Genomic DNA, 25,919 nt, shown 5'->3' on the forward strand with positions numbered 1-25,919 from the left:
TTTTTTTTTTTTTTTTTTTTTTTTTCCAATCGCTCTGCAGCTGGTAGGGAGATGATACGCCTCATTATCTTATTCTTTGGGTCATCTGAAATGGATATTAAGTAATTCTGCCTCCTACAGCTTTGGTACAGAGCCAAGGAGAACTTAAAAAAAAAAAAAAGATGCCTGACTTAAAAAAGAGGATGCTTTTTATTTTCAACGTAGAAATGTCTTCTCACATGACATGCTTCTTTCAACTGTTTTGTCATAGCTAAACAGACATTGCAAGAGAGATGATAACAACTTACCAAAACACCTCCAGGTAGTTCAGCGGGAGGACAAGTTTCACCTCCAGAGCCCAAGACACTACTACACCCTGATCAACAGGCAGAGTGGCACCACTCAACGAGCAGCGCAGGCTCCTCTCTGAATAAGGATTTTGAGCAAGGGTTTTCATGATTGTATTATCAGTAGATGCATATTTAAATCAAAGCTTAATAAACATTTTCATTCATACATTGAGCTTCTCTACCTACAGTATATTTGAAAGATTTCCAGTATCTTCTTTTATCCCAATCTGGCTTTGTGCTCAGGTGTCCTTAGTTTGTGCCACTGCTTCCTAATCACCTTTTATTCAGAAGACTGCAAATTGGGAATGGTCTCAGCTGAGGTGGGGACTTCTCAGCCCCCTGTTGCCTGGTGCTGACCTGTGCCCACGACAGGCATCCAGCCGGCCATAACCCAGCTCAGCAAGAAGCATACTGAGTAATAAATGACCCAGGCTTAAGTCATAGTGCTTGATGAAATACGACCCTGAGGGACAACCCTGTGGACTGATCTACTCCATCAGTGAACAAGTGGCCAGTCAGTGCTCCCAGAAAGATAATTACCCACCCATCAAAGCACACAGGCGTTTTTGTCCCTGAAGTCAAAGGGGCAAACATCTCTATGAATGAGGCAAACTGGGGTGTTTTAGCCATGGAGCTCTTATTGCAATGGATGTATTGGGGAATGGTTTCCTCTGGAGAGAGCTGCCAGAAACTTTATCCATGCTTTTCTGTGTTGTTTTCCTTGTAAATCATCTCACAGAAAACATTACACTAACATAACCAATCCCAGATACTCAACAACAAAACTCCTGAAAAGTCTCACCCGGACAGTCTCCTCATCTATCTGACCAGCTGAGTAAACTCGAAGAAGTAACTAAGGACTTGCATACACATACACAGGAAAATATTTGGGTTTAAAGTAAATCCCCAGAATACTGGAACCCTCGGTGCTTTACACTGCAATGACTTTCAACCCTTAATGAGGTATTTCTGTCAGATGAAATTAATGGTGCCAGCAAGCAAGCAAACCATGTCTTGCACACCTAAACCACTGTGCATTCCCTGTGTGGGATCCATTTCGAATAATGCAAAATGTCAACCCTGTGGAGAGGCTTTCTGTTTTGGAAGGGGAACGTTGAGTCAATGTGTTGGCCAATCTACACGGGCTTTGTGTCTTAGCACCCCAAAACCATCTCAGCATCTCACCCCAACCAACGCTCATTATTAAATACTGTTCCGCAGGCCCCTACAGATCAGCAGTGAGAGAAGCGATGGCCCAGCAAAGGAGATGGGGAACAAATGGCAGCGCCTATTACCAGAGATCCTTGTATAGTTGTACCAGTTGGAAAATACGTCCCTTCTGAAGGCACATGGCACGGGCTGACAGCCAGAGACCCCAAACTCAAACAGCATCCAACAAGAAGGAAAACTCCAGGATTTGACAAGCGTGGGTGATGTCCAATTTAGGCTGGAGAATTTTCTGTGTTGAGTACTGTCTGATGGCAAATGTGCTCTTTGCTTTGAAATGCCTGCGAGTCCAAAGTGAAATTATGCCAATTTTTTTTTCCTGACTCTAAACTTCATTAAGTTGATGCCTGCTTGTGTAGGGCTCAGCCTGTGAGGCTCATGTTTTTCTGAAGTAACATTTTCCTGTACAGTCTATTTTCTATTACAATGACTGGATTGTAGAGCTGAAATGAATGTCAGAATTGTTTGCTGGATACATTACTAGATACCTTCTTTTCTGAGGCCCAGAAACAGAAATTAGGTTTGCAAGAGAGATCTTTTTTTTTTTTTTGAAGCAAAGGTTTCATATCATATAAAACATTCCCAGACAGTGATTTGCATTATGCATTTTACACACTAAGTATATGCCCAAGCCTATTTATACAAGAGAATTTCCACCTCACATTGCCACATATTTGTCCTCCAGATTTTGAAAATTACATTTAGAGAAAATAAAAGTATTTGGACATAGCCCTTCTACAAACCCCAAAGGTTTTTGTGAACAGTGCACCAGGTTTAAGTCTGTGAGAAGGTGGAGTTACTCATGAGCCAGGGGAGGTGAGGATGCAGCAGGCCGGTGTGGTGCGTTGTCTCTGAGGATGGCCAGGAGAAATGAGGGGAAACCAAGTCAGTTGAGGTGTCCTGCCCTGGTCAGCATGCTGATGGGGGTGCCAAGGGGCAGAAACCAGGCTGAAGCATGTCACACCAACCCTGGGCCGTTCATCCCAGTTGCTCACGTGGTTCATTTCCTCACAAGGACCTGGATGCTGTGATTTCTAAGGAGGATCAGCTCCTCTGCTTGATACTCCCAGCCAGACAGTGAAAAGCATGTCAAATATGTGTGTGTAGTTACATGCATCTACATATGCATATAAAATTGTATCGGCATGGAGGAGGGCTTATGGCAGCTTGATTAAGCCATCTCCCTTTAGATCCTGGTCATCCTGCAGCACAGATGCCTGATTTCCATGTAGAATCCTCTCTTACTCCCAAGGAGAAAGACTCTGGCTCTTCCAATCTGCTGAAGAAGACGGAAAAGTTTTGGGGCTCTTCTCCCGGTGGCACTAGGTGTCAGCCCCACGCCAGGGAACATCCCTGACCCAGGCGGTGAGTATCTTACTGTATGCTCCGTTGGTACTAAATACCAGATGTCTCCATACCAAAATGTCTTGCTGTGGCTCTAGGGTAAGATTACAAGCAGGCTTAAATGCATAGAGTAAAGCAGGCTTAAATGCATATAGTATTTCTCTATGGCTGTGCACAGGAAATAATCCTCCTGAAGGGTACAAACTTGACGAACAAAAGCTGCATTTCTCTGAAGTCAAGAGACTAAAGAAACCAAGGGGCAAAAATGCTACGTTCCTACTGAAATCAAAGGGGATTTTGGCACCGGCTTCTATAGAAATGTCTCCAGTTGTAGTGAGCTATAACCGGACAAAAGCTCAAAAGATATTATTTCAGATTCAGTCTAGGAGACTGTGTGGGGGTGTTTACAGCTATAATTTATCACTCTGTGGTGGAGACCCAGAAGTCCACCAGAGAGAGAAAGGCCCTCCTGTTTGAGGCAGGCCACATGTTTTTCCTGGAAAGCAGCAAGGGGGATCAATGAACCCACAGGAGAGCAGATCTACCACAGAGCTGAGCTGTGAATTTTGGAGGATGCTCCTTCTTGCAGTCCCCTTGTACAAATTTACTTGGAGCCATTTGTGGGCCAGCCCTGACTTTGGTTTCCAACACAACACTACTTGCTTGGTTAAAAAGGTTTTTTTTTTGGGGGGGGGAAGAACCCTGGCAGTTTTACACAGCCAGCATTACCTTACCCTGCACGTCCTCTCGAAATGCACTGAACTAATCAATGAGTTTTTTAAATATATCTATCTGGAATGCAATATATTTGTTCAATAAATAAATTCTCTGTGAGCAAAAATTAACATCATTACTCCTACTGTACAAACTGGGAAGCTGAGACAAAAAGAGACAAAGTAATCTAACAGAGGCAGAGCACAAAATATAACTCGGTTCCTTGTGTCCAGCACAGATCACACAGCTGGAGGCTATCTCAGTGGCCAAAGCCCAGCTCACAAACATCCCTTTTCCAAAAAACCTGACCTTACATCTCAGGCTAGATTAGAAAAATAAAGCATAGATATCAAAGGCCAAATTCCAGCCCCATTCAAACACACTCAATCGACTGTTCGTGCAACAGAGGTTTACACTTGCAGTGATTTTTATGGGCAGTATTTTTTACCATAGGATTTGTGGCATACAAAGGCATGACTTCTCAAGCAGTTTCAATAATAACTGTGTTATATTTAACAGTACCAAATAAAAACATAGCGGTTGGATCAATATTATATTCATATTTTGTTCCATAAATAAACTTCATTGGTTTGTAAGCTGGTTGTTTTTACTTCCAAAATGTACAAATAAAGATTTAAATATTTTTGTAGGAAACATTACAGATGGTTTTAGTTCTGCAGTTTTGATGCAAACATATTTCTTGGCACCACTTCTTAATATGCCATTTCTATAAATACTTAACAGAAGTGCAGTAAACTATATATTACAATGAAAAACACGAAAAACAGTGCTATAATCAGAATTTTAAATATTGCTCTTTAACAGGTAAGCTTGCTATGTAGATTCACTATATAAACAGGAATAGAGTTCTTCAGAGAGCTAAAATACTGGTCCCTTTTGGTATGTTAGGTATTAATGTGAAACTGCTGCCACTATGATTTTGTGGTAATGCTATTTCAGCTAGTTTCTAAACATAACAAATAATGATATTCATTTTTCTTTACTTCAAGGATTTAACTCACAGGAAATCAATTAATAGAATACTTCAGAGAAATAAGTTTTCCAGATCTTATAAACCCAGTTCTATTGCTACAGAGACGTATACTTTTTAAAAAGATTAGATAAATAATACCACTGTAATTCAGTATTTGCATTAAAAATTCTTAAAATTATTTCCTCTGGGTAAACTGACCAAAAGGTGATGCTCTGAAACAGCTGTGTTCCCTTTGAGACTGTTTTTGATTACTTGAAAGATGCCTTGAAATTTCAATTGAAATATAAATGATCTTTCTTTATATAAAGAGCCAAAGATAAGAAAAATATCTCCAGGTAATTGAGATAATAGTAAATTCTATGGCTTATCTAGCAGTCAAAGGTATTCAAGATCCAATTAGGATGATGGGCAAGAGAATCCTTTGTCACTCTGTGTTTCTTTGAAGGAGCTGGTCCAGTAATTGCTAGGGAAAAAAAAAAATGCAAAACAGCCTTAAGATACCATTAAAATACATGAGATGGATATAATGGTAGAAATCTTCAGTGATACTCTAGGTGAGGCGGTATTAGCATTTTCAGACTTCAAATCTACTGGCTACATTGAAAAAAAAAAAAAAAAAAGCACTGAAAGATCTTCCATCTTGGACAGGAAAGGTGTAATTAGATGGAGCAACAGAGCACTTAAACAACTGGTACTTGTGTGCAAGGTGGAGCGGGATTACCTGGGAATGCCTCGGGTGTGCACCTGGATTCACTGCACTAATGAAGCTTTCCACCACAACTAACTAATTACTCATTTTTAAAACCCCCAAAGTCTAGGGCCCTTATTCCAACACGAGATCCAGCTGTTAATTCAAGTTTAAAGAAGTACGTAGCCTCAGGATCAAGATTTAAAACACATCCTTTGCTGTCAGGGTTTGCACATGGCTAGCCCGGGCTGCCCAGGCAGGTGCTGCCTCTACGGACCCCATTCACCGGTGAAGGAGGGTTACAAAACTATCCTTGGCACTCACAGGAAACCCTTACCTTTTTAAAGATCTCAACACGCAGTCTGTTACTTTGGATGATGATCCTCTTCTGTTTCTCTTCTTGTTTCTTTTTTACTTCAGGTAAATTGTCGTAAATCCTGGAATGAATTTATAAAGTCATCCCTAGGACTCACGAACACTTTTTCCTATAGGAAACATTTGCCTTCAGTGCAATACTTGGCATTAATGGGCATCTCTAAAGTACCTGAATTTATAAAATCGGAATTATAAATTATCAACAATCAAGATTTTATGTAAAATACGACTTGTTGAAAAACACTCTTAATTGTGAACACAAAAGTAAAGAAAGAGACAGGATCAGGTTATCTCAGTGCAGCAACGTAATTCTGGAGTAGCTTCTAATGAGCTCAGTGGAGTTGGTTTCAATTTATAGCAACATAATTCAAACCAGAATCTGGCCTGTACACTTTTTTTTATATTTATGTCACAAAATTAATACCAAGCAATTATTTTCAAGTTGTTGTTTTTTGTTTTTTGTTTTTTTTTTTTTAAGATACAAGAAATCAGTCATTATAAGACTGGAGACTGTTAACATTTTTTCACTGTCATTAGGAACACTTTTTACCGAGGAGAACATAATCTGCCCGTTTTAAAAATAACATGAGGTGCCCTCAAAGAGGTGATTTCTGGTCTGATCTTTTTTCCATTTAAATCAATGATAAAATTCCCAGGGGTTTAAAAAGAAAGTCAGACCTTCCTTCACAGCAGTCCTGTTCTTTGCGTGCATACAAAGCCTGTTTAGTTCTGATTTTTCCCTCAGAATATTTTGCAATACCAAGTTCCCGAAGCAGCCTGTTTTGGCTGGAGGTTGTATTTTGGAGAAGAGAAATGGGACATATTTTAGGCACTTTTACAAACGGGATGAATTCTGCACGGTAGCTATTAGCAGCTTTTCTTTCTGTAAACAACTGTATGAAGTGCAATGCAACTAAAGATCAGATATCATGTTCCTAGCAGCTTGCTGTAATTCCCATAACCATGTGCTATAATCAGGGTGAAAAAAACCCAACAAAATGATGATACTGCTTACATTTTTGAATATCTGACATGAGGTAGCTGTCAGGGACTTAGTTTTCACACTGTAGGTTTCTCCATGCTGTCTGAAACTGCTAGAAAAGGAGTGCTCAAAGGGCAGGGCTACCCCAAATCTATCAAACTGATGCAGTGGAAGAAAACCATGAGAACTGCACAAAAGGGTGGCAGGCAGTGTGACACTCCCAGCCTGAAGGTGACGTGAAAATGCGGTGCCTTAGGCGTGAGACGGCAGCGATTCCCAGCGAACTCTAAACCCAAGGGATTTGTACCTTTTTGATCTCATATGCATCTCCTTCTCGGGGATGAATCTTTCCTTCGGTCTGAAGAGGTTATCTAGCAGAGGGAAAATAGAGTTAATATTGGAGGAATCTGCGTTCACTGAAATTTTAAATGTCACGTTCCGTGTAGTCATGATGTGCCATTTCTGATTAAATTTTTGATGGCTTAAGGCCAGATCCAAATCTCCACAGGTCAACGGAAAGGCATTTAACAACTTCATCTGGAGCTGAATTAGTTCCCAGAGCTGCCCTCCAGAAAGGGATGGATAAGACCCGTAGCAACCACCTTCATTACAGAGTTCATTTATTTTAAATGCATGTTGTCGTTGTCACAGGCAGCTGTGTACACCCTTTGTTCAGATCAAGAACAAGCAATGATTTCTGCTATACCAAGTTATCCGTTTTCCCCACATGCTCGTGCAAGCAATTGCACCCCCTCACACTGACTGCATCCTCAGCTGGTGTGCGTTGGGAACCTGGCCTGGTATGATCGTTTCTGATTCAATTTACACCTGTTTTGCAGGGCTGTGAATAATTATGCCAAGCATCAGGAGGAGAAAAATTACATTACTCTTTCCTGATCAAATATGAAGATATCTGCGATAATTCCAATCAGCATTTCCCTGGATACAGGAAAATAATTACTGATCTTAGCAGTTGGTGAGTCTCAGAAATAGGTGATTTTAACACCTTCCTTGCACAAATGGTTTCTGAATGGGAAGGGAAGGTCTTTGTGCAAGGTGGGAAGCCAGTAAATACATAATCAGAACTGATTCTTGATGAAGGAGACTGTGTCTGATCACATTTATCAGGGAGAGGAGGGAGGAGAAGACTTGCTGCCTTCACACCTACATCAGGGCAATGGAAGAAAAAAAAGGGGAGGGATGGGGCAGGGTCCCCTCTGGACGGCAGGACACATCTAGAGGAGGGGATGGAACATCCCTGTGGTGCACAAGCCACCGCCCCGATGCACACAGGTGATGTGGATATTTGTAACTTCAGTTTTTCAGCTGAGGTGTATGAAATAAATGGGTTTACATTCTGGCCTCTGAACACAAGGATGCCCAGAGCATTACCTACCCCCAGCCAGGCCCCCGGGGCTCTGAGGACAGGGTGTGATTCCCTGCATAGTCACAGCAGTCTGAACATCAAAGGTGTTTCCCAGTATCTTTGCAGAATATATGTATAAGGTAAATACATGTGCAAACTTTTAAGCTCCTTCCATTTTCCAAGGAAGTTTAGAAGACATAATATATATCACAGCAGGCACCACATCGGCCTCTTGTTGTCATCAAGAGACAAAATACAATAATCAAGGCAGAGAAGTAAATACAGAGAATAATTTGTTCCAGAACTGCCCAGTGCAGACACTGGCCTTGAGCAGACCCAGCGACCACTGCCCCGAAGAAGGCCCTTCCCCACCAGCTTTGCTGCCCTGCTGACTAAGACACCAGATATTTCAGGGATATTTATTGGAGAATTGTTAGCAACCAGCACCAAGCAGCTTGTGGGGTTACATCTAGAGGCCAAGTCGTGCTCAAATTACCGTGTTTCTGAGGAAAACACTACATGTCCTTTAAGATCACTGTTGTACCTCGGTGTGAAAAGAAAAGGGAGCTTTGCAGAAGTTCCTATTCTGAACTGGTACAGTTTTCAAAACACAAACTGAGAAAAAGAGGGGAGGCTGCAAAGCCTCCTCTGCCCGAGGACTAACTTTTCTCCACCCAGTGGCTGTCTACACTTAATCACGCTTATGAAATCTTCAGCACAAGCAAGCAACATGCTCAATTTGCTAGGAAAATATAATTTGCCTTTTATTTATTAGTGTTTTCATGTTCATTTACATGCTGATTAATTTAAAAGGAATAAACACTTGGATGCTATCGTTGCAAAAATAACCCTGCAACTTAAGGGAGCAGGTTGCCTGTGACCCAAACGGTCCTGGTTAAGGATTGGGGTCCAGGGTTATCGATTTTCTGGGACCAGTGTGGATCCCAGCACGCTCCAGAGCAGCCTCAGCGTGGTCCCTTGCTGCTCGAGGTTGCACACCTCATTCTGACAGCTCAGCGTGGCAGGATGCTTCCCTTCCTGCAAGACATGTCCTCCAACCTGGAGAATGGCACAGGATCAGTCTGACATCACATAAAACCATCACTACGGGTTCTCTGCAGTGCTAAAGCAAAAATAGGAGGCACTCCAGGCTACACAGCAAATTCAGGCATCTTTTTTGTCTGTGTGGCACCACATGGTCCTCAGTACGAGATCCCTGGTGTGACAACCAGTTCCTTGTGTGTCCTTGCGTCCTTGGGCAGAGAAGAGCAGCTGAGGGCACTGGGAATAACCCCCCAGCAGAAACCTGTGCTACCTGCACCAAGCCCTCGCACAGTAAATCAAGGAGGACCTCCCACAAGATGCGATGCGATCAGACAGCGTGAGTGGCCAGCACAGAGCCCGGGGTTTATGTGATTTCATATGCACTGTGAGTGACAGCTGCTCAGATTTATGAATTTTTATTCCAACAGACACAGGATTTCTGGAACAAAATTGTTTTAGGGATCCCCCCTCCTGCTTTTTTGTAATAAAAGCTGTTAACGACACATTAACATTTCCAGACCTCTGTGCATAGCCACCAGAACATGCAAGGGATGAAAAAAAAAAACCCAGCCAGGGATTTGTAGACCTGTGACCTATCTTGTAAACAGCGTGACAAGCTAATCTGTATTTCTTCTACGACATGCTAAGACAGCCTGGCCTCTGTGTTTGAGAGGGGAAGAACCACAGAGGCTGAGAGCTGTGCGGGTGCTGGCACATACGGCTGTTCCTCCAGAATAATCCTCTCCTGATGGCACAGAAATGGTCCTGAAGGGTATGAGACCCATCACTGCCCACGATTCTGCCTGGAACCAGGTATGCGGCTCTGCCAGTGGCTTTGAAGGGAAGGATTAAAAAGAACCTCTGGGGAAAATCCTCCAAGAGAAAAATCTACCTTGGTTATAAAAATTCCCTTTGTGAAGCAGTTTGGAGTCAAAAGGTTAACCCTTAGGGGTAAACATTCAGATAGTATCTCTCAGCTCGCTCTCAGGTCACTATATATAAGGAGAAAAAAAAAAAAATCACATGCAACCATCAAGCAGAAATAAAGCTAATGGTCAATAGATTTGAGGACTGGAATTCAAAGATTAACTGGAAAATAAATAAAAATTGGTATTGAGAAAATAAAAAGCATGTGTGCATTTAAATATTTGTTAATATTCAGTACTGAAAAGCGTGTTTTGAAGTGGAAGAGCAGCACACATTCAGGGCTATAATAACCTGCCAAACAGGTCATGAAGACCTGAATTAACATTCTTTCCTACTAAGTAAAGATCAAAGTGGGGCATAAGGTGGACAATTCCCCAGGTTGTTAGTCTTCTAAATTATATTTTATCAAAGTTCCTTATAAACTTGCATAGGCTTGTACTTTTGGAGAAAATTATGCTGAAGGATAGAAAAGAAGGGATTTCAAAGCAGACATTTAGCACTACAGTTAAAAAGAAAAAAAAAAAAAGGTATGAACAGATAAGCATGAAACATTTCCTCCGTGTTTTATTCAAACCTTGTGATATTACTGAGCTGCTGGTATTTACACCAACACTGTGTGCAACAGTGCTCTGACACCTCCACAGCAGGAGAAAGAAGCCACTTACCAAGTTGTAAATGAAGGTAAATGGGTCATCACTGTAATATATTTTAACTAATGCTAAACGTCACCTCAGACAGGATGAGTAACTTTCCTGCTCAGGAAGATAGTAAATGTTTAGACAGAGCAAAGATAAAATTATTTTGTTGGAACCGCCTCTTGGCTTCCTATTTCCCACTAAATCACCGAACCATTTTAAAAAGAGAGGCAACAATTATCAAAGGCTAAACTCTGAACATCAGAATATACAGACATTTTCCCCCAACATGAACGCAAAATCTCAAAGTTTGTTAGGTGCTAAAACGTGCTGAAATGTGTCTTTGAGGATGCCAGTCCCCGCAAAGCAAAGCACTGAGAGTGGTCGTTCTCTAATTAAACTGCTTTTTTACTGAGCTGAAAAAATAATTCACCAAAAGGCCATTTGCCTAGAGAAGTTCTAAGAGACAAAATATTTTTGTAAAACCACTGCTTTTTAAAATCAATAGTCCCCTAACAAATAAATTAGCCTTGGATCTAAGCTGAACGTCAAGGTGTCATTCAGTTTAACATCCCCACAGCATTTCCCTGGGAATTCATCCAGAGAACATAAAGCAGTGCCTACACCCAGGGGTGCTGCCCAAGCTTTTGGACATTGTGTGGCAATGACTTCATGCAGTGAATTACTTCAGTTGCAGTCAACAGATGAGGTTTTGGTGTTATTTGTAATTTCCATCAGTTAAAGGTTTGATGGCCAGCCCGCCTGGACTTTCTGCTCATCTCAGAGAAATGCTGAAGCCCAAAAGTGGTCCTTCACCCAGGAGGACCCACAGGAGGGTGGTTCATGGGCTTTCCAGCTGTTCAGGTCTGTCCTACGCTATGGCTATTAAGACTTGAGATCCTCCTTAATATTTCAGTATTAACAATGGAAAACATCGCTAGTATCTCTTAAAAGAGCTGTACATTCTACAGGCTTTATCAAAACATTTTCATACTAAATTTGTTTTGGGCATGATGTAGGAAATTTGGTCTTTTCTGTCCAAATGATACCTGAACATTCATGAAAAAAAAAAAAAAAAAAAAAAAAAAAGTATTTCACCTGGTCTTCCTAAATCATTCTTATTTAATTAGATCATGTAGTCATGAAAAGTATAACATTTCTTTCAAAAATTAGCAATTAATGAAGAAGGTATGACAGATCGTGGTAAAGTCATCAAAAGATTAATTTAATCTTTAGTAAAATTTTCTCTAGTTTCTTAATCCTGTCTTCTTTAGTTTCAATTTCTAATCATGGGTGAAATTAGACTTCTTACTCCTGGATTAAACAGTCCATCATCAAAAATTCTTTTTTTTTATTTGGTTCCTTCAAGACTCCAATGGAATTATCCCCCAGCAAATTGACTGAACTTCATGAGTCTCCCATTATATGGCACATTGTTTTCCTGCTGTCATCATCCACACAGAAAACTCCTCGTAGTTGAAGATTTTTCACTGTATTGCTACCTTCCTTGCAGAGAGGCTGGCTAGCTCCCCGCTTCGCAAGGGTGAGGGTGCAGAGGGGACGTGCTGGTCAGGCCATTCACTCCATCACCTCCTCCCCTCTTGTTACAGTGAGTCCAAGCATCGGGCTTCCAAGGGACAGTATCACCCACTGCCGGGGACTGGGCAACGTGCTGCCGTGTTTGGCTGACTCACAGGCACTGCTCTAACAATGTGATGAATAATAATGAATAGGTCATTCCTCTTCCTAATTCAATTACCTGACTGCAGCTTAGTCTTTACTCAGAGCTGTCAGCCTTAACCAAGAGGCCAACAGGTTCAGCAGCACTACTGCTAGCTGTGAGTTTTGATGGGGAAAAGGAACCCGAGAAATGGCACGAACAGAGATGGGCTGGTGGCCCCAAACATCTCATCAACTGCCAATCGCATCTGCAGACCACGAATATGCATGTTAGGGGCTGCAGGATTTGCCAGCTGCACACGCATTGCAAATTCTCTGACTGCCATCTTCTCCTCTCCAAATAAAAACCTCCCCGGCGTGGAGCTTCTCAAGAAACCAGCCCCTTGAAAACACAAACAAACAAACAGCAATCCTCGCCCTCCAGGCTTTTGCAGTTACAATAAAGCTTTTTGGAAAGATTTAGAAGCACGACTGAGGAGGTATAAACTCGTTTCCAAAATATTACTAAAGATACAGGATTTGGATACAAATCCAGAGAAACACAGCAGGCACCGCGGTAGGGGTTGAATGGGAACCTTCAACTTATATTGCCATTTCCAGCGAACCACCGCCCTCTCAAAGGAAAGGAAAATGTAAGGTATGAAAAAAAAAAACCATATGTGCCTGAGAAATTTTTTTAAACCTCTGAAAGTGCTTGTGTACACTAAGATCACAAGGCTGTTCATTATGCAGATTTAAAGGCCTATAAACAGCTGGTAGTCCTGTCACTGAAGTAATTACATTACGGTTTTCGAGATTTAAATCCAGTTATTTGAACATTGTTCCTATTCAGTTCGTCACAGTGGGATCTCTAATTTGTTCAACATAGTCAACAGCAGAGTAGTCTATCTTGGACTAATTAGCACTCTCAAAATTTAGCAGCGCACATTACACAGCACAAAGGCTAGCGTGAGAGTTGCAGGTTCTCTGCCTTCAAAGTGCTCTTGTGACAATAAAAATCTTCTGCAGGATAAACATTTTCATTTTTCTAAGATTACTTTCAGCATTTTGTAAAATCCTGCTCATGAATTACAATTAAAAATGGTAAACAACTTGGGAGGTTTTTTTAAGGATAAGAAGGTAAACGGAAACCGCACAGATGTTGGTATTTATATGGAAATGATGTCGAATGCAAATTATTTCTTTCTCCTACAAGAAACTGGCAAAGCATTGGAAAATTGTACTGGCTAATAATTTCATATTATCCATAAAGACACTTTAGTCTGATAGAATAATCTCAGGCGGAGAAAAACTTCTAAAGGTCATTGCTCTTTTTTTCTGGGTAAAAACTATTTTCTTGAAATAAAAGCAGCAATTCCAGAGTGAAGTGCATGCAAGAAGCTTATTTCAAAGAGATATAATTGCAGCAAACTTGTCAAGTGCAGAGGGAAACATCTCAGGTTGAAGTTTAACCCCCATTTAAGCCTGCATAAAAGCAGCTGCCGCCCAAGGGGACAGTCCCATCTCTCCCCGTCCTGTGCCACCTTCCCAGGTGGGCATGGATGTGCACATGGGGAACTGGGCCAGGGAATGTCCTCTGGTGGTGGGAAGCTAATCGGATAATTCGTGTTATTGCCAGGGCTTGTGGTAAGTACGTTGCAGCGACCTGCTCTGCGAGCACCTTGGTGTTGCACAGAGACTCTCTACTCCTGCCCAGCCACAAATGCACTTATAATCCATCCATGGGGTCACTGTGTCGGGGTCAGTGGAAATTAAACTCATCGGCCAACCCTGCCCTTACGTAAAAGGCCATCGGAAAAATATATGAGGGATGTGCTGGTAGTGAGCCCTGTGAATCCCAGAGCCATGCAGACCTCTACCACCACAAATCCCAAAGACATCAGGGGACAGAAAAAAAAAAACAAAAAACAAACCACACACACACACAAAAACAACAAACAAAACCCAAAAAAACAACACAAAACCCACACAACAAAAACAATAAAGGAGGAAGTCATCAGACTGACAAAAAACAACCACAAGGTCACACCCGGAAGCCTAGAGGTGCCATCAATAAAATGCTTTATACATAAGCAGGTTTTCAGGTCATCATTTTACCCTCCCGGGTTCTTAATTTTAAATGTTGTTTCAATGCGTGTTGCTGTGAAAGAGCAGCCAGCTTCCTGAGACCAAGAGATCTGCAGGTGGGCTGCATTTGGTAGAGGATTTTTAAGACCAGGAGGGAGAACAGGAGACCCAGTAATACTAATACCAAATAAAATACCAATGGCTATCTAAGCAACTGCCCTGCGTGCGCAGACGTCTTTGGCACCCAGTTCCCTTGACTTCCTATGGCAGCTGAGGTCTGTGGTCAGGTTTGGCCTTTATGAGTGTCTGCCACAGGCACAGGCTTCTAGATGACTACGGGAACGTACACGGCACCGTAGGGAGGACACAGGGCAGGTCCGTGCCGTCTGTTGCTGCCCAGTGCACCCCAGGCTGTACACTGGGAAGCAATGGTTGAGGTAACTCAACACTGAGCCTCAGCCACCACCCCTGTCCCAGCTCTGGTGTCACAGTCTGCTGCTCCTGGACCACGACCAATGCACAGCCCAGCATAGCCAGAGATGGAGGTGGTATTCAGGACCTACAGGCACACCTTAGGATAATTTTCCTCTTCTTTGTGCCCCGCATATATCTCAGGCTCTCTACCACTTGAAAAGCTGGCTTTGAAAGACACAGTCAGGGATGAACCCTGCCACGTTTCCTTTGCTCAGCCAGCTTTGGCTGCCAGGCAGCTTTTGGTGTCATCTGTGCATGGGTGCAGTACACGAGCAGCCTGGGAGCTCTCTTTGGGAAGGGTACGGTCTCGTTACACCCATAAAAACGGGAGGCTGGTGCAAGGGAGGCAGTGCTGGTCTCCTCCCTCACCATCTCACACCCTCCCTCTCGCCTCCCCCGCACCAGCTCACCCGGTCACAACACTGAGGAGCTGGAGCAGTCATCTGATCCGATAAAGACTCTAAGGGAATCCTAATTTAAAAACAAAAAAATTAAAAAGTTCCTGCTAGATTCAGCTGAACTATGAGGGCACGGATGGGCCACACAGTGACAGAGCAGGTGGTGACCCTGGTGTCTGCGCCCACAACCTCCTTTGCACCATGATATAATGTGAAATGGCATCCTCAGACCACTGGGATTTCGATGTCCACTCCCCACCCCAGTAAATTAAACTGTGCTTGCACCTCCTACATGGACTACAGTTGCATTTTCCATTTCTTTTTACTTATGTTTTCTAAAACAGGAGACAAAATCTTGCTTTAAAAGCACATTTTGCATGCTAAAATGGCTTTTCCAAATAATAAAGAATAATGGTGACAACAAACAGTAACTTCTCTGCCTTCCAACTTTGGGGGCAGGCAGAAAGGAAGGAGAAGGTTGTGACCCTGGTGTCACCAGCGGAGACATCAGAAGGAAACAGGCAGCCAGGGCCCTTGGTGAGCGTGAGGGAGAAGCCTTTGTCTCTTCTGCAGGAGGGATTGCAACCAGAAGAGTTTGGAAGCATCTGTAGGAGACAAAGATCCCCCACTCTGGAACTCATTACTGATACTAATCCTTCTGCACAATGGTATTCACCAGAAGTCCTAAAATACCAGTTGTCAGAACTCAGACCAAATTCAATACGCTCAGTACACTCCTACACAGCCCTCTGAACTGCAGCCTACGTATTTGTGCTTTATCAAGAATCTAGGATTTCCAATATTAATTACAGTTATGCTTAAATAACAGACATGTGACACTTCTGTCATTATAAAAATATTAAGATCTCACAAACAGAAAATTACATGTGGCTACAAGAAGGCAGATGAGTTATAGAAACAAAAGATTCTCTTTAGGCAAATTTATCTTTAATGACCAAGCACTAAAAGACGGAAATAGTAATTTACTTGAATAATTAACGTATATATTTCAGTATTATCCTTTTATTACTCATTAAACAAGCATAAAGATTAATCTTTAATTATAATTTAAGGAGAAACAGGTTTTACCTTTCATTCTTTTGTTCTGTAAAGTACTTGAAAAGTTGTGTGTGGGACTTTCGAAGATGACCAAAGGGGGATATATATGGACAGTGGGGTTGAGGCACCTCAGCAAGTTTCCCAACGACACCGAGCTGTGTGGTGCTGTGACACGCTGGAGGGAAGGAGCCCCCAGCTCTGCGGCACCAACATCAGGACACGGACCTGCTTGAGTGGGTCCAGAGGAGGCCATGAAGATGCTGGGGGGGCCGGAGAATCCCCTGTGAGGACAGGCTGAGAGAGTTGGGGGGTTCAGCTGGAGAAGAGAAGGCTGCGGGGAGACCTTAGAGCGGCCTCCCAGGGCTGAAAGGGGCTGCGGGAAAGGGGGGACAGACTCTGGATCAGGGGTGTGGGGATAGAACAAGGGGTCATGGGTTTAAACTGACAGAGGGGAGATTTAGATGAGATGTAAGGAAGAAATTCTTCCCTGTGAGGGGGTGAGGCCCTGGCACAGGTTGCCCAGAGAAGCTGTGGCTGCCCCCAACCTGGCAGGGTTCAAGGCCAGGTTGGACGGGGCTTTGGGCAACCTGGGCTGGGGGACGGTGGCCCTGCCTGGGGCAGGGGGGTGGGACAGGATGGGCTTTAAGGTCCCTTCCAACCCAAACCATCCTGTGATTCTATGGTTTGCCACTTCTAAGGCGTACAACAAGCTCCTGGGCTGTGTCCCTGCCTGCTGGGAGGGCTTGCTGGTGCTGGCACAGAGCCCCCAACACCGCAGGGCCCAAGAGATCTGAGCCCAAGTATATTAACCTGGATAGTTGAAGTGGTGAATGAATTTTACTAACTCTTTAAAATATAATTCATGATTTGTGCTTCGTTTGCTTATGCTTATTTCGCTCTTGTTATAAAAAATACATATCTGATGTAAGGTAGACTGTGTCCTAGCACAGCATCAGCACAGATGTAGTGACAGAAATTGGTACTCTGCAATGCAAAACATGTCAAGAGCCCTGAGATGGGGACTGGACCCAGCTTCCCTGCACCCAATCTCATTCCCCAGGGAGCAAAAAACATACATGTGTTTCTCAGCATTAAGGACAAAGATTTTTTTTTTCCTGCTCCCTTCAAGTGACCCATCTAGCTGTTGAATGTTTTCAGTTGATTTACTTTTCAGTAGAATAATGTGACTTCGAACAGGACAGATTTAAAACCAAAATGGTTTTGCTTTTAAAGAGAGGAACGCCAACCCATCAAATAAATCTTTTTCTTTAGTCAACTGAATTAACTAACAGCCAGATGGCAATTAAAAAAAATAAACAAACAAAAGTAATTTGTTTAAAATATTGTGCCTAGATAATATTTACAGAGGTGCTATTGGAAGGGAGCTGCGAGGGAGTTGCTCAGAGAAAACAGTTTTACTCGCTGGATATTGAGTTTGTTTACCACTAGGGTAATAAAACAACCTAATCAACCCGAATTAGGAAATCACAGAGTTTAGATGCATTGATTTAGCAGCCTTGCATACAGCTGCCAGGCAGACAAGCCTTCTTTCACAGCTAGCTCACTGCTGAGGTCTTCATGAGCCAAGTGGCAAGTCCACACCTGAAGCTGCTGAGAAGATCAGATTGGGCCTCCTACCCCAAATCCCACCTACCACCCGCCACTTCTCTCCCCACACTGGTCTTGCTGTGAGCTGTGAGAGATAGGAAATACCATTTATTGGTATCGTCGCTACATCTAGCAGCAACCTGCATCGTGCTGAAGAACACAACTGCATGTAACAATGACAAAAGGTCCTGAAGGAAGTCTCCTTCCACCAACACCTCATCCCCACTAACACATCTCTGCGCTTCTGAGCATTAGGACAGATGCTGGAGCATTGGTGGGGTGAAACAGGAGTAGCAGGTCTCATGTTTTTTTCCACAAATTTAATAACGGAAATACCGTACGGGTGGCAAGATTTCAACGGCACCCACCAACCCGTTGCTGGTCACAATTCAACTTACCACTGAGAGGGTGAGGAATGGTGTATTGCTTTTTTTTGCTTGAAGTGGACGCCGAGGAAAGCCTACGAACAAATGCTCCCTGGCTGCCTGCAGGAGCATCACTCTGCTGGGCTTTCCTCAGCTGGACCATATGCTCAAGTCTCTTCAGCCTTTCTTGTGAACGAGAGATGAACTGAGGCTTATGGATTTCTAGCGCTTCCTAAATGAAACAGAGAAAGTGCTTTGTTTTAAATTAAAAAAAAAAAAAAAAAAAAAAAAAAAAAAAGCTTCAGTAAGAGACTATTGCTGAAAATGATTGCTTGTCTGTATGAAAGTTAGCTAACTGCCTTCCTATCTGCCTTTACTGCCTTTTGCTCTTAGAAAGATGCCTTAGTGTGAAATTTCCAGATCAGACAAAGGAAAATTTCTAAGAAAAAACCCAACTTTCAGAAAACATATCCAAAAGGTTTTGAATTACATGCTTTTATAAGTTAGCCAAATTCAAGTTCTTGATGTTTTGCCTATTTCCTTGTCTCACCCCATCGCTGAAGCAGCTTGTCACTGACAGTTCACAAACTTTCCTGTTTATTTAGATTGTCGTGCAGATCTATGCATGGATAATCCAGGAAGAAAACGCTTTCCAGTCAAAGGCTGCTTCAAAATTTAAGAATGTCTTGGGACAGAAGACAGAAGCGGAGGTTGGTCCGCAACATGCGCCGGAGGAGAAGGCAGGAAAACACGTTTGCTTCTGGGGCTTGGGATCAACCTGGAGTTGTGTCCGTACCTACAGCTGCTGCTCGTGGTACTGGGTGTTGTTCCCATTTGAGAGATTGGCAGTTTTGAGGAACAATTTCAAAAGCGTCTTTGAGAAATTTTTAAATCCCCAAACTTTCACCATGTTCCTCTACAAGACTAGCAGGTGAGGCTTAGAAAAGGGAGCTTTTACAACCCGATGGCCAAGCAAGTCTTGGCGGCTTGTGCAAGCTACCAAAACTTCACTGGAAAGGAGAAAAAACTCAAGGAAATATGAACTTCTGCTCTCGGCTACTTCTCTGGAAGCAAACACCATCCATGAAGAAAAACAAGAAAAAAGGAAAGAAAACTAAGAAGAAAAAAAAATGTAAAAAATTAACAGTAAATCCCCATATTAACAACAAACTGATATTTTACCCTCAGCGTCCGTGGGGCTGGTGGAGTTTTCTCAGGCTGGGAGACGATTTCTGGGCGGGTGAACGCGTCGTTTTTCTCACGAGTAACATCTGGCGAGCGAGCCACGGATAGCATTATCCTGCTGCCTCGCTCCCGCTCGTCCTCCTCCTTGCGCTCCTTTATTTTGTCACTTGAACCACAGAATTCATAATCACCTTCGAGAGATTTAAAAGTTCATTAAGAGTGCATGGTTAATTTTTTATTGGGTTCTCCACCTCATTAGACATAGAGGGCAATTTCTGAAATAAGAATGCCAAGGTATTATTAATAGGCCTCATTAAGCAGAATAGATCAAATCTAATCATAGGTGCTACTCACTGCCCTGTGACACCCAGAGTATCTTTCACATTAAGCCAGACATCACATTGAAGCATAATTAAGCTGCTCGGATGCTTAGCTCCATTTGCTGGTATTCGCTTCCCAAAAGCAAGACACTTCTGTAACACAGTTGCATCACGGAAAGCAAAGGACATCACGCTGCGACTTGCAGTTTGAGTTCATTTCAAATTATTGCACACAATTTAGGAAATAACATATTGTTACGAGCCTTAATCACATATCATTTCTCTTTGATCATACTGAGGCTTTCATAAACACTACTCTTGTTTTTTTCCTTGCTGATAATACTGTTTGTTTTCTATCATTTATATATATTCATTAAACAGTGGAATGACTCCATGTAAAAAAAAAAAAAAAAAAAAAAGTTTTATATGCATTATAGCATATTATGATGAAAGCTGTCAATTCACCAAGTCCTCCACTGAGAACAAAAAGATTATTTTCTACACTTATAATTGTGCTTTAATGCTCTATGGGTGTTACTCCCTGCATGAATTAGGGCCAAAAGAGCCTATGTGCTTAAAAAATCAGAGTTGACAAGATTCTCATTTAAAGGACAGAATGAATCCAAAATAACATAAGAACTTCGAAGAACTCCATATGAACTATTTTGAAAAGTCACACTGGAGTTCCTCTTCCTTGCCAAATAATTTGATTTCTAGAACTAAGTATCTGGGAATAAAGCCCATTACTGTTTTATTTCAATTTCTAGTTACAATAAACTTAAAATATTTTCCTCTTTATGACATATTGTACATATTATATTGTACTTAAGAAAAAAAATTAAAATGATCTGTGTTGGGTACATTTGCCTTATAAAAGCTTGAACCATATTTCCTCCCTAATACTGCTCTTGTTAACATTTTGGAAAAAAACCCCTTGAAACCTGCGAACATGAAAATAAACTCCTCGATAAGCCAGGTTTACAGAGGTGTTGATTAACTTTATCTTTGATAGATCTCGGTGGATGCCTCACTTTTGTAAAACTAAGTCACTTCCAGTTTAGGGAAATGGCACAATTTAACGTCAGGCACCGAAAGCAGAACGTAGGCTTGTCTTGTCGAAACGGGTGTTAGAGTCGGTAGTTTTACAGTCAATAATGAAAAAAGTTTTGTTTACCTGCCTACAAAAAAAAAAAAATCTGTAAGAAAAAAAGGCTACATGATCATTACAGCATTTTTAAGATATTCTTGGAGTAAATTTCTCACGAACTCATTGACACTAAAGCCAAATTAATCTACACTTTATCTCAGCTGTCTGCTGCAAAAATACCTTATGCATGAATAAAGCTGCTTGTGTCATCTCCAGTTTCGCTACGTGAATAAATGTTGGAAGCAAGACATCCCAACAAGTGCTGAACTAGAAAAAAATTATGTTTTACATGCTGAAATTTGTTGATAATCAATTGTTAAGCTTTTTTTTTTTTTCCTGCTTTTTTTTTTTTTTTTCTTTTCTTCATAACGATCTCTTTAAACGAGGTATTTCATGCTGTGCCCGTGCACCACACAGTTCAGGCTGTCGTGCCAAAAGAAAAGATTTCAGAAGTAAAAGAAAGATATCAGAACAAGGTTGTAAAAATAACCTCATTTCTGGTGTTTCTTGGTTGGACTGGGGCTGCTTGACTCTGCAATTTTAATGTTTTTTCAAGATTTTCTCGAATCTACTTGCAAAGTAAGCCTATCTTTCTCATTTTAATCTTGTTTTCTATTAACCATAGCAATGTATACAGTCAGATTAGTTGATTGATCTCTCACCAGATGACTCATACTCAGCACTTAAAGCTGGACAAAAATGGACTGAATTTCCATTATTTCACTTTTTTTTTCTTTGAGACTGATCTCATCTTATTATTGAAACCATATTCCTAACAACCACAGTAGGATTTGTACCTTACTTTTTAGGAGCTGGTTTTGCCTGTGAACTTTTTCTTCCGAGAGGATTCTTGATGAAGCTTTTATATTGCACATACTACTGGAGACAGACATTTTTGGTTTCAGGATGCCCTCTGCTTGGATCTCTTTGGATTCGGAGGTGCCTTTGGAGGGACCTCTCTTTTTCAATGACCCATCAGTAGCAGCAGCGATTGCTTTTCTGTATGCTGTATCTGGAAAAGAGCCAGAGGCCGTTGTGCTGCTCCTGCCCGTGGTGCATTGCTGCTTCTTGCTTCCTGACAGCATTTGTGTTCCTGTGAAAAACAGAAAAAACAAGCCCAAATTCTATAATAAAGGGTGGTTTGTTTTTTTTTCTTTTCAGCCCTCTAGTCCTCATAGTTTTCATCTCCTGCAAGACTTCTTTCAGTCGTCTATTTAAAAAGTTGTGATACAAATTTTATCATGACTGCCTTGCAGGCGTACTGCAACAAAATGTTAATGATAGAAATAATCACAGAGTCATAAACTGCCATTCTAAATAATATATATACACTCTGATGGGCAGCGTGGAAGAAGACAAGAAGGTAAGCTATGTGTCTTTGTCTTGTCTCTTATTCACTCAAGAGAAAAAATTTAGATTGGTTAAACCTGGTCACAATTACAGTTACGGATCCAGCGGTGGCTGCGTTGAAATCTGAGGTCCAAGTGGTTTTGGGAACAGCGTTTTAACCTCTCTGTAGCGGAGCAGCTGCCTCAAGAGCATCACCCATTTCCAACATTTCTTGTGCCCCGTTCTACCTCTGCGCAAAGCCACAGCGGGAACCAGCAGTAAAAAGGTCCGATTTGTACAAGATACGCTTTCCCCTGGAATTGTGTTGATGAGAGGGATGTTACACAGCAGCTACAATTGCAGGACCCTGCCATGTCACAAGTGACAGAGCTTGTCGGGTAAGCTCTGCACTGGACATACCTTGAGGGATGATTCAAGCTGACCACTGCCACTGCCAGCAAAACCCTAGAAAACAGAGAGTGTGGGCAAATAAGCACACAGAAGTGTATATTTTCCAAGGTGCATTTTAGGCAGAGTTTTGAAGGGAGGAGAGGTAGAATAGTAAAAAAAAAAAAACCAACCAACCAAACAAAAAAACCCCACAAACAAAAAAAACACACCAAACCCCCCCAAAACAAACAAACAAAAAAAACCCCCCAAACAACAAAACAACCCAAACCTGAAAATGAAATCCAAATAATTAGGGAGCGCATGAAAAGGGCGTCAGGATCAGCAAGGGAGGGAGAAAGAGTGAGCAGACTGGATTTATTTTATATCCCTCTGAAGCACTCAGCAGTGGTCACTGGTAGGGAGGGACCCACAGGGCCATGCCCACAGCATGGTTCGGCTCTTCCTTTTTAATCACGTGTATAAATTCCCTGTTGGCAGTTCTAGTCAAAAGCTGACTTGAAACCTAAAGATTCGTGTAGATGGAAATTATCAATAGCTATTAAAAAACTCTGACAGAAGGCAACCAAGAGATTTGGGGAGTACAAGGGAAGAAACTGGAACTGGTTTCAGACCTAACCATAAACCCAAACAAACTGGGCAGGGATTTTCCTGTTCTGTATTGTGGACATAAGACATTTAATAAATGACTGCTCTTTTATGGCAAACAGTTTTAAAAGTGGCCACATAATACTTTTCTCTGATGATTCATTCTCGGCAGCTGCCCCTCTCTGAACACTTCTCTCCAGTGTCTTGGTTGAGGGCAGAGGGAAGATTAGAATTGTTTTTCACCGTTGATCAGATCCATGAGAAAGGGTGAGATGGCACATCATGTTAGATGCTTCCTTATCTCATAGTCATTAAGTAAAATTAGATCCTGCAGTGTGGTGTGGGAGGTTTTCAGCTCACTTTCCCAATCCTTACTCCACTCACAAGAGATGAGAAATATTCTTTGCCACAAAAAGATGGTATCCTACATATTTTAGTGATCTGAATGGCTCATGTTTCTTTTAGATCATCCTGTGCTTCGGAGGAAATCAGAGGCATTAAGGTACAGCATCTAGTGTTTTTCCCTTACCACGCAGATCAGAAAGCTTTTAACATCTTAAGTTCCCTTCTGTAACTGCCCATGCAGGGAGAAGGAATCAACTTCTCAGGGGATCCTCTAGTGAGTGATCCCTGAAGATCAGCATAGACAGAAAAAACATACTTTTTTTTTTTCCTAATTAAATTAATTGAGATTAACCCCATCCTAAGCAATTTCACAGCCATAAATATCTGGTCAAAGCAAGGAAGTGCACACAGAGGTCCCAAATTCTAGGCTAGCATCCAAGCTCTCCCTCTTATCCCTGGTATAACTAGTTTTTCTCCTTGCTTTTCACACAATGCCAATATTTGCCTTATATTTTGTCAAAACTTAGCTCTCTTCACAGATGAAAAGAGTTTTGATGCAAATACTCTCAACAAACTGGACAGACTCAATTCTGTATGTACACTCAGTTAGAGCTCATGCATATAGCGGTCTGTTCCTTCATTCCCTGACTGATCCCATACCTGCAGTTACACACTGTGTTTCACAAATCTTTTATGACATACAGAGGGGAAAAAAAACATTGGGACAGGTTAATGGGGTCATGGGCATCAAAGAGTGTTTGTGGGAGGAGGTAGAAACAGGCAGCACGGTAGGAGAAGATGAAGAAAGCAGCAGGTATCATTAAGTAACTGCAGAGCAGCAGAGAAGGAAGTCTTTTCACAAAGGCAGCCAAGATACTAGAAGGATAGAGGGGAAAAAAAAAAAAAAAACACAGAAGGGAGCTAAGCCACAGAAAGAACTTGAATGGAAAACAGATTATCTCTTTAAATCATCTTTTAAATTAAAATCGTTTACTAGCCAGCAGAAAGAAGAGAGGAAAAGAAAAGAAAGTGGAAAGGAGAAAAGAGTTTCTGCTCATCCAAGGCAGCATCACAGTAGGAGATAATTTGCCTGCATATCAAGAAATGGTCTGTGCAGCAAATGTAGGTGTTGTGAAGCCATACAGCTCCTTCACTGAGATTGTCAGACCACTCACATCACTGTTGTGTCCCCAGGAGAGGCTATTTGCTGTGGCTGGGCATTGCTATCCAAAACTACAGCACAAATTGTCAGGGGGATGAAAACGGGCAGAACAAAAACCACGGAGGCCAGAGCGAGTGAAGGAGTTGTCTCTAAGTCACATCTCTAACATCTCAGAATATGGATCTGAGCAAAAGAAGGAAGAGTTGCCTGAGTATTCACACTCCATTTACTCCTAACTACCAAACTAGCTATTTGTGGATATTGGCTTCCAAGTGTAAGTACAGTAACCATCAAAAACTGTGAATTAAGCACCAGGAATTTTCTTACGTGTAGTGCAGATGGAGACAGACTTCCCTTCTGCGCTGCACCTCTACCTTGCTAAAAGCAATGCCATCGGTGGCATTCGGTCCATAAAGTTTGGGGAAATCCCTACAAAGCTGTGGATTGGAGAGAAAGAAAAGGAAAGAAAGCAAGAACAAGACTAAGAATGGAGTCTAAAACTAGAAGAGGGTGATGGCTCCCTCTTAGCATTTTATGACAACAAAAGGATGTCTAAGAAAGAATTTTAGAAAGCAAGATTCCTTATAAAATTCAGGTATAAAACACTACATCCTTTCTGCATGAAAAGTGCCTTCCTTAGAACTTGTACTAATATTATAACTAAATCTTAATCCTTATTAGATTCACAGTATGGTGGAGAGGTGGGTTTTTTTGGGTAGTTAATTAAGTCAATAAGAAAAGGTGAGCCTTGTTCTTGTCTAACATCAAAGGCAATCAGAATAATAACTGAGCCAATTTGCTAAATTCTTTCCTCTAATTCCCTCTTGAATTAACCTTTCAATTCAAAAGATACACCCAGGCGCAGTCAATCCCCAGGAAAACAAAGCACAGCAAACCAGAGACGGGCTCCAAAGATCAACTCCCTCATCCTCAAAGCAGTTGTCAATTATCTTAACTAACGAATGCAGATGCAAATGAAATTTAGGAAAAAAGGCAAAGGTACTTACAGGTAAGATCACAGAGTTTCCCTCTACACATTCTGGACCCGTTTTTAATACACTGTGTGGGGAATTAGGACTGTTAGTCTCATTAAGACTATCTGGAATTGTATATCTAAATCCCCACGCACCAAACTTGAAATATATATGCCCCTCCGAGA

At 41.8% G+C, this 25,919-nt stretch overlaps 1 protein-coding gene across 2 annotated transcripts in view; it reads right to left on the reverse strand.

The window, feature by feature from the left end:
• Positions 1 to 4,725: 4,725 nt before the first annotated feature.
• C6H10orf90 (chromosome 6 C10orf90 homolog) overlaps positions 4,726 to 25,919 on the reverse strand; it is a 67,393-nt gene continuing 46,199 nt past the window's right edge. For both annotated transcript variants that reach the window (XM_026851305.1, XM_026851306.1), the window contains exons 4-9: positions 21,731 to 22,021; positions 19,459 to 19,652; positions 18,310 to 18,508; positions 6,961 to 7,024; positions 5,634 to 5,733; positions 4,726 to 5,071 (exon numbers count right to left, since the gene is read on the reverse strand). In XM_026851305.1, the coding sequence (XP_026707106.1) occupies positions 5,033 to 5,071; positions 5,634 to 5,733; positions 6,961 to 7,024; positions 18,310 to 18,508; positions 19,459 to 19,652; positions 21,731 to 22,021 (887 nt within the window). In that variant the 3' untranslated portion in view covers positions 4,726 to 5,032. The remainder of the gene's footprint in view (positions 5,072 to 5,633; positions 5,734 to 6,960; positions 7,025 to 18,309; positions 18,509 to 19,458; positions 19,653 to 21,730; positions 22,022 to 25,919) is intronic.

The sequence above is a fragment of the Athene cunicularia genome, assembly GCF_003259725.1.
Source record: "Athene cunicularia isolate RWA chromosome 6 unlocalized genomic scaffold, athCun1 chr6_part1, whole genome shotgun sequence".
Classification (NCBI taxonomy): Eukaryota; Metazoa; Chordata; class Aves; order Strigiformes; family Strigidae; genus Athene; species Athene cunicularia.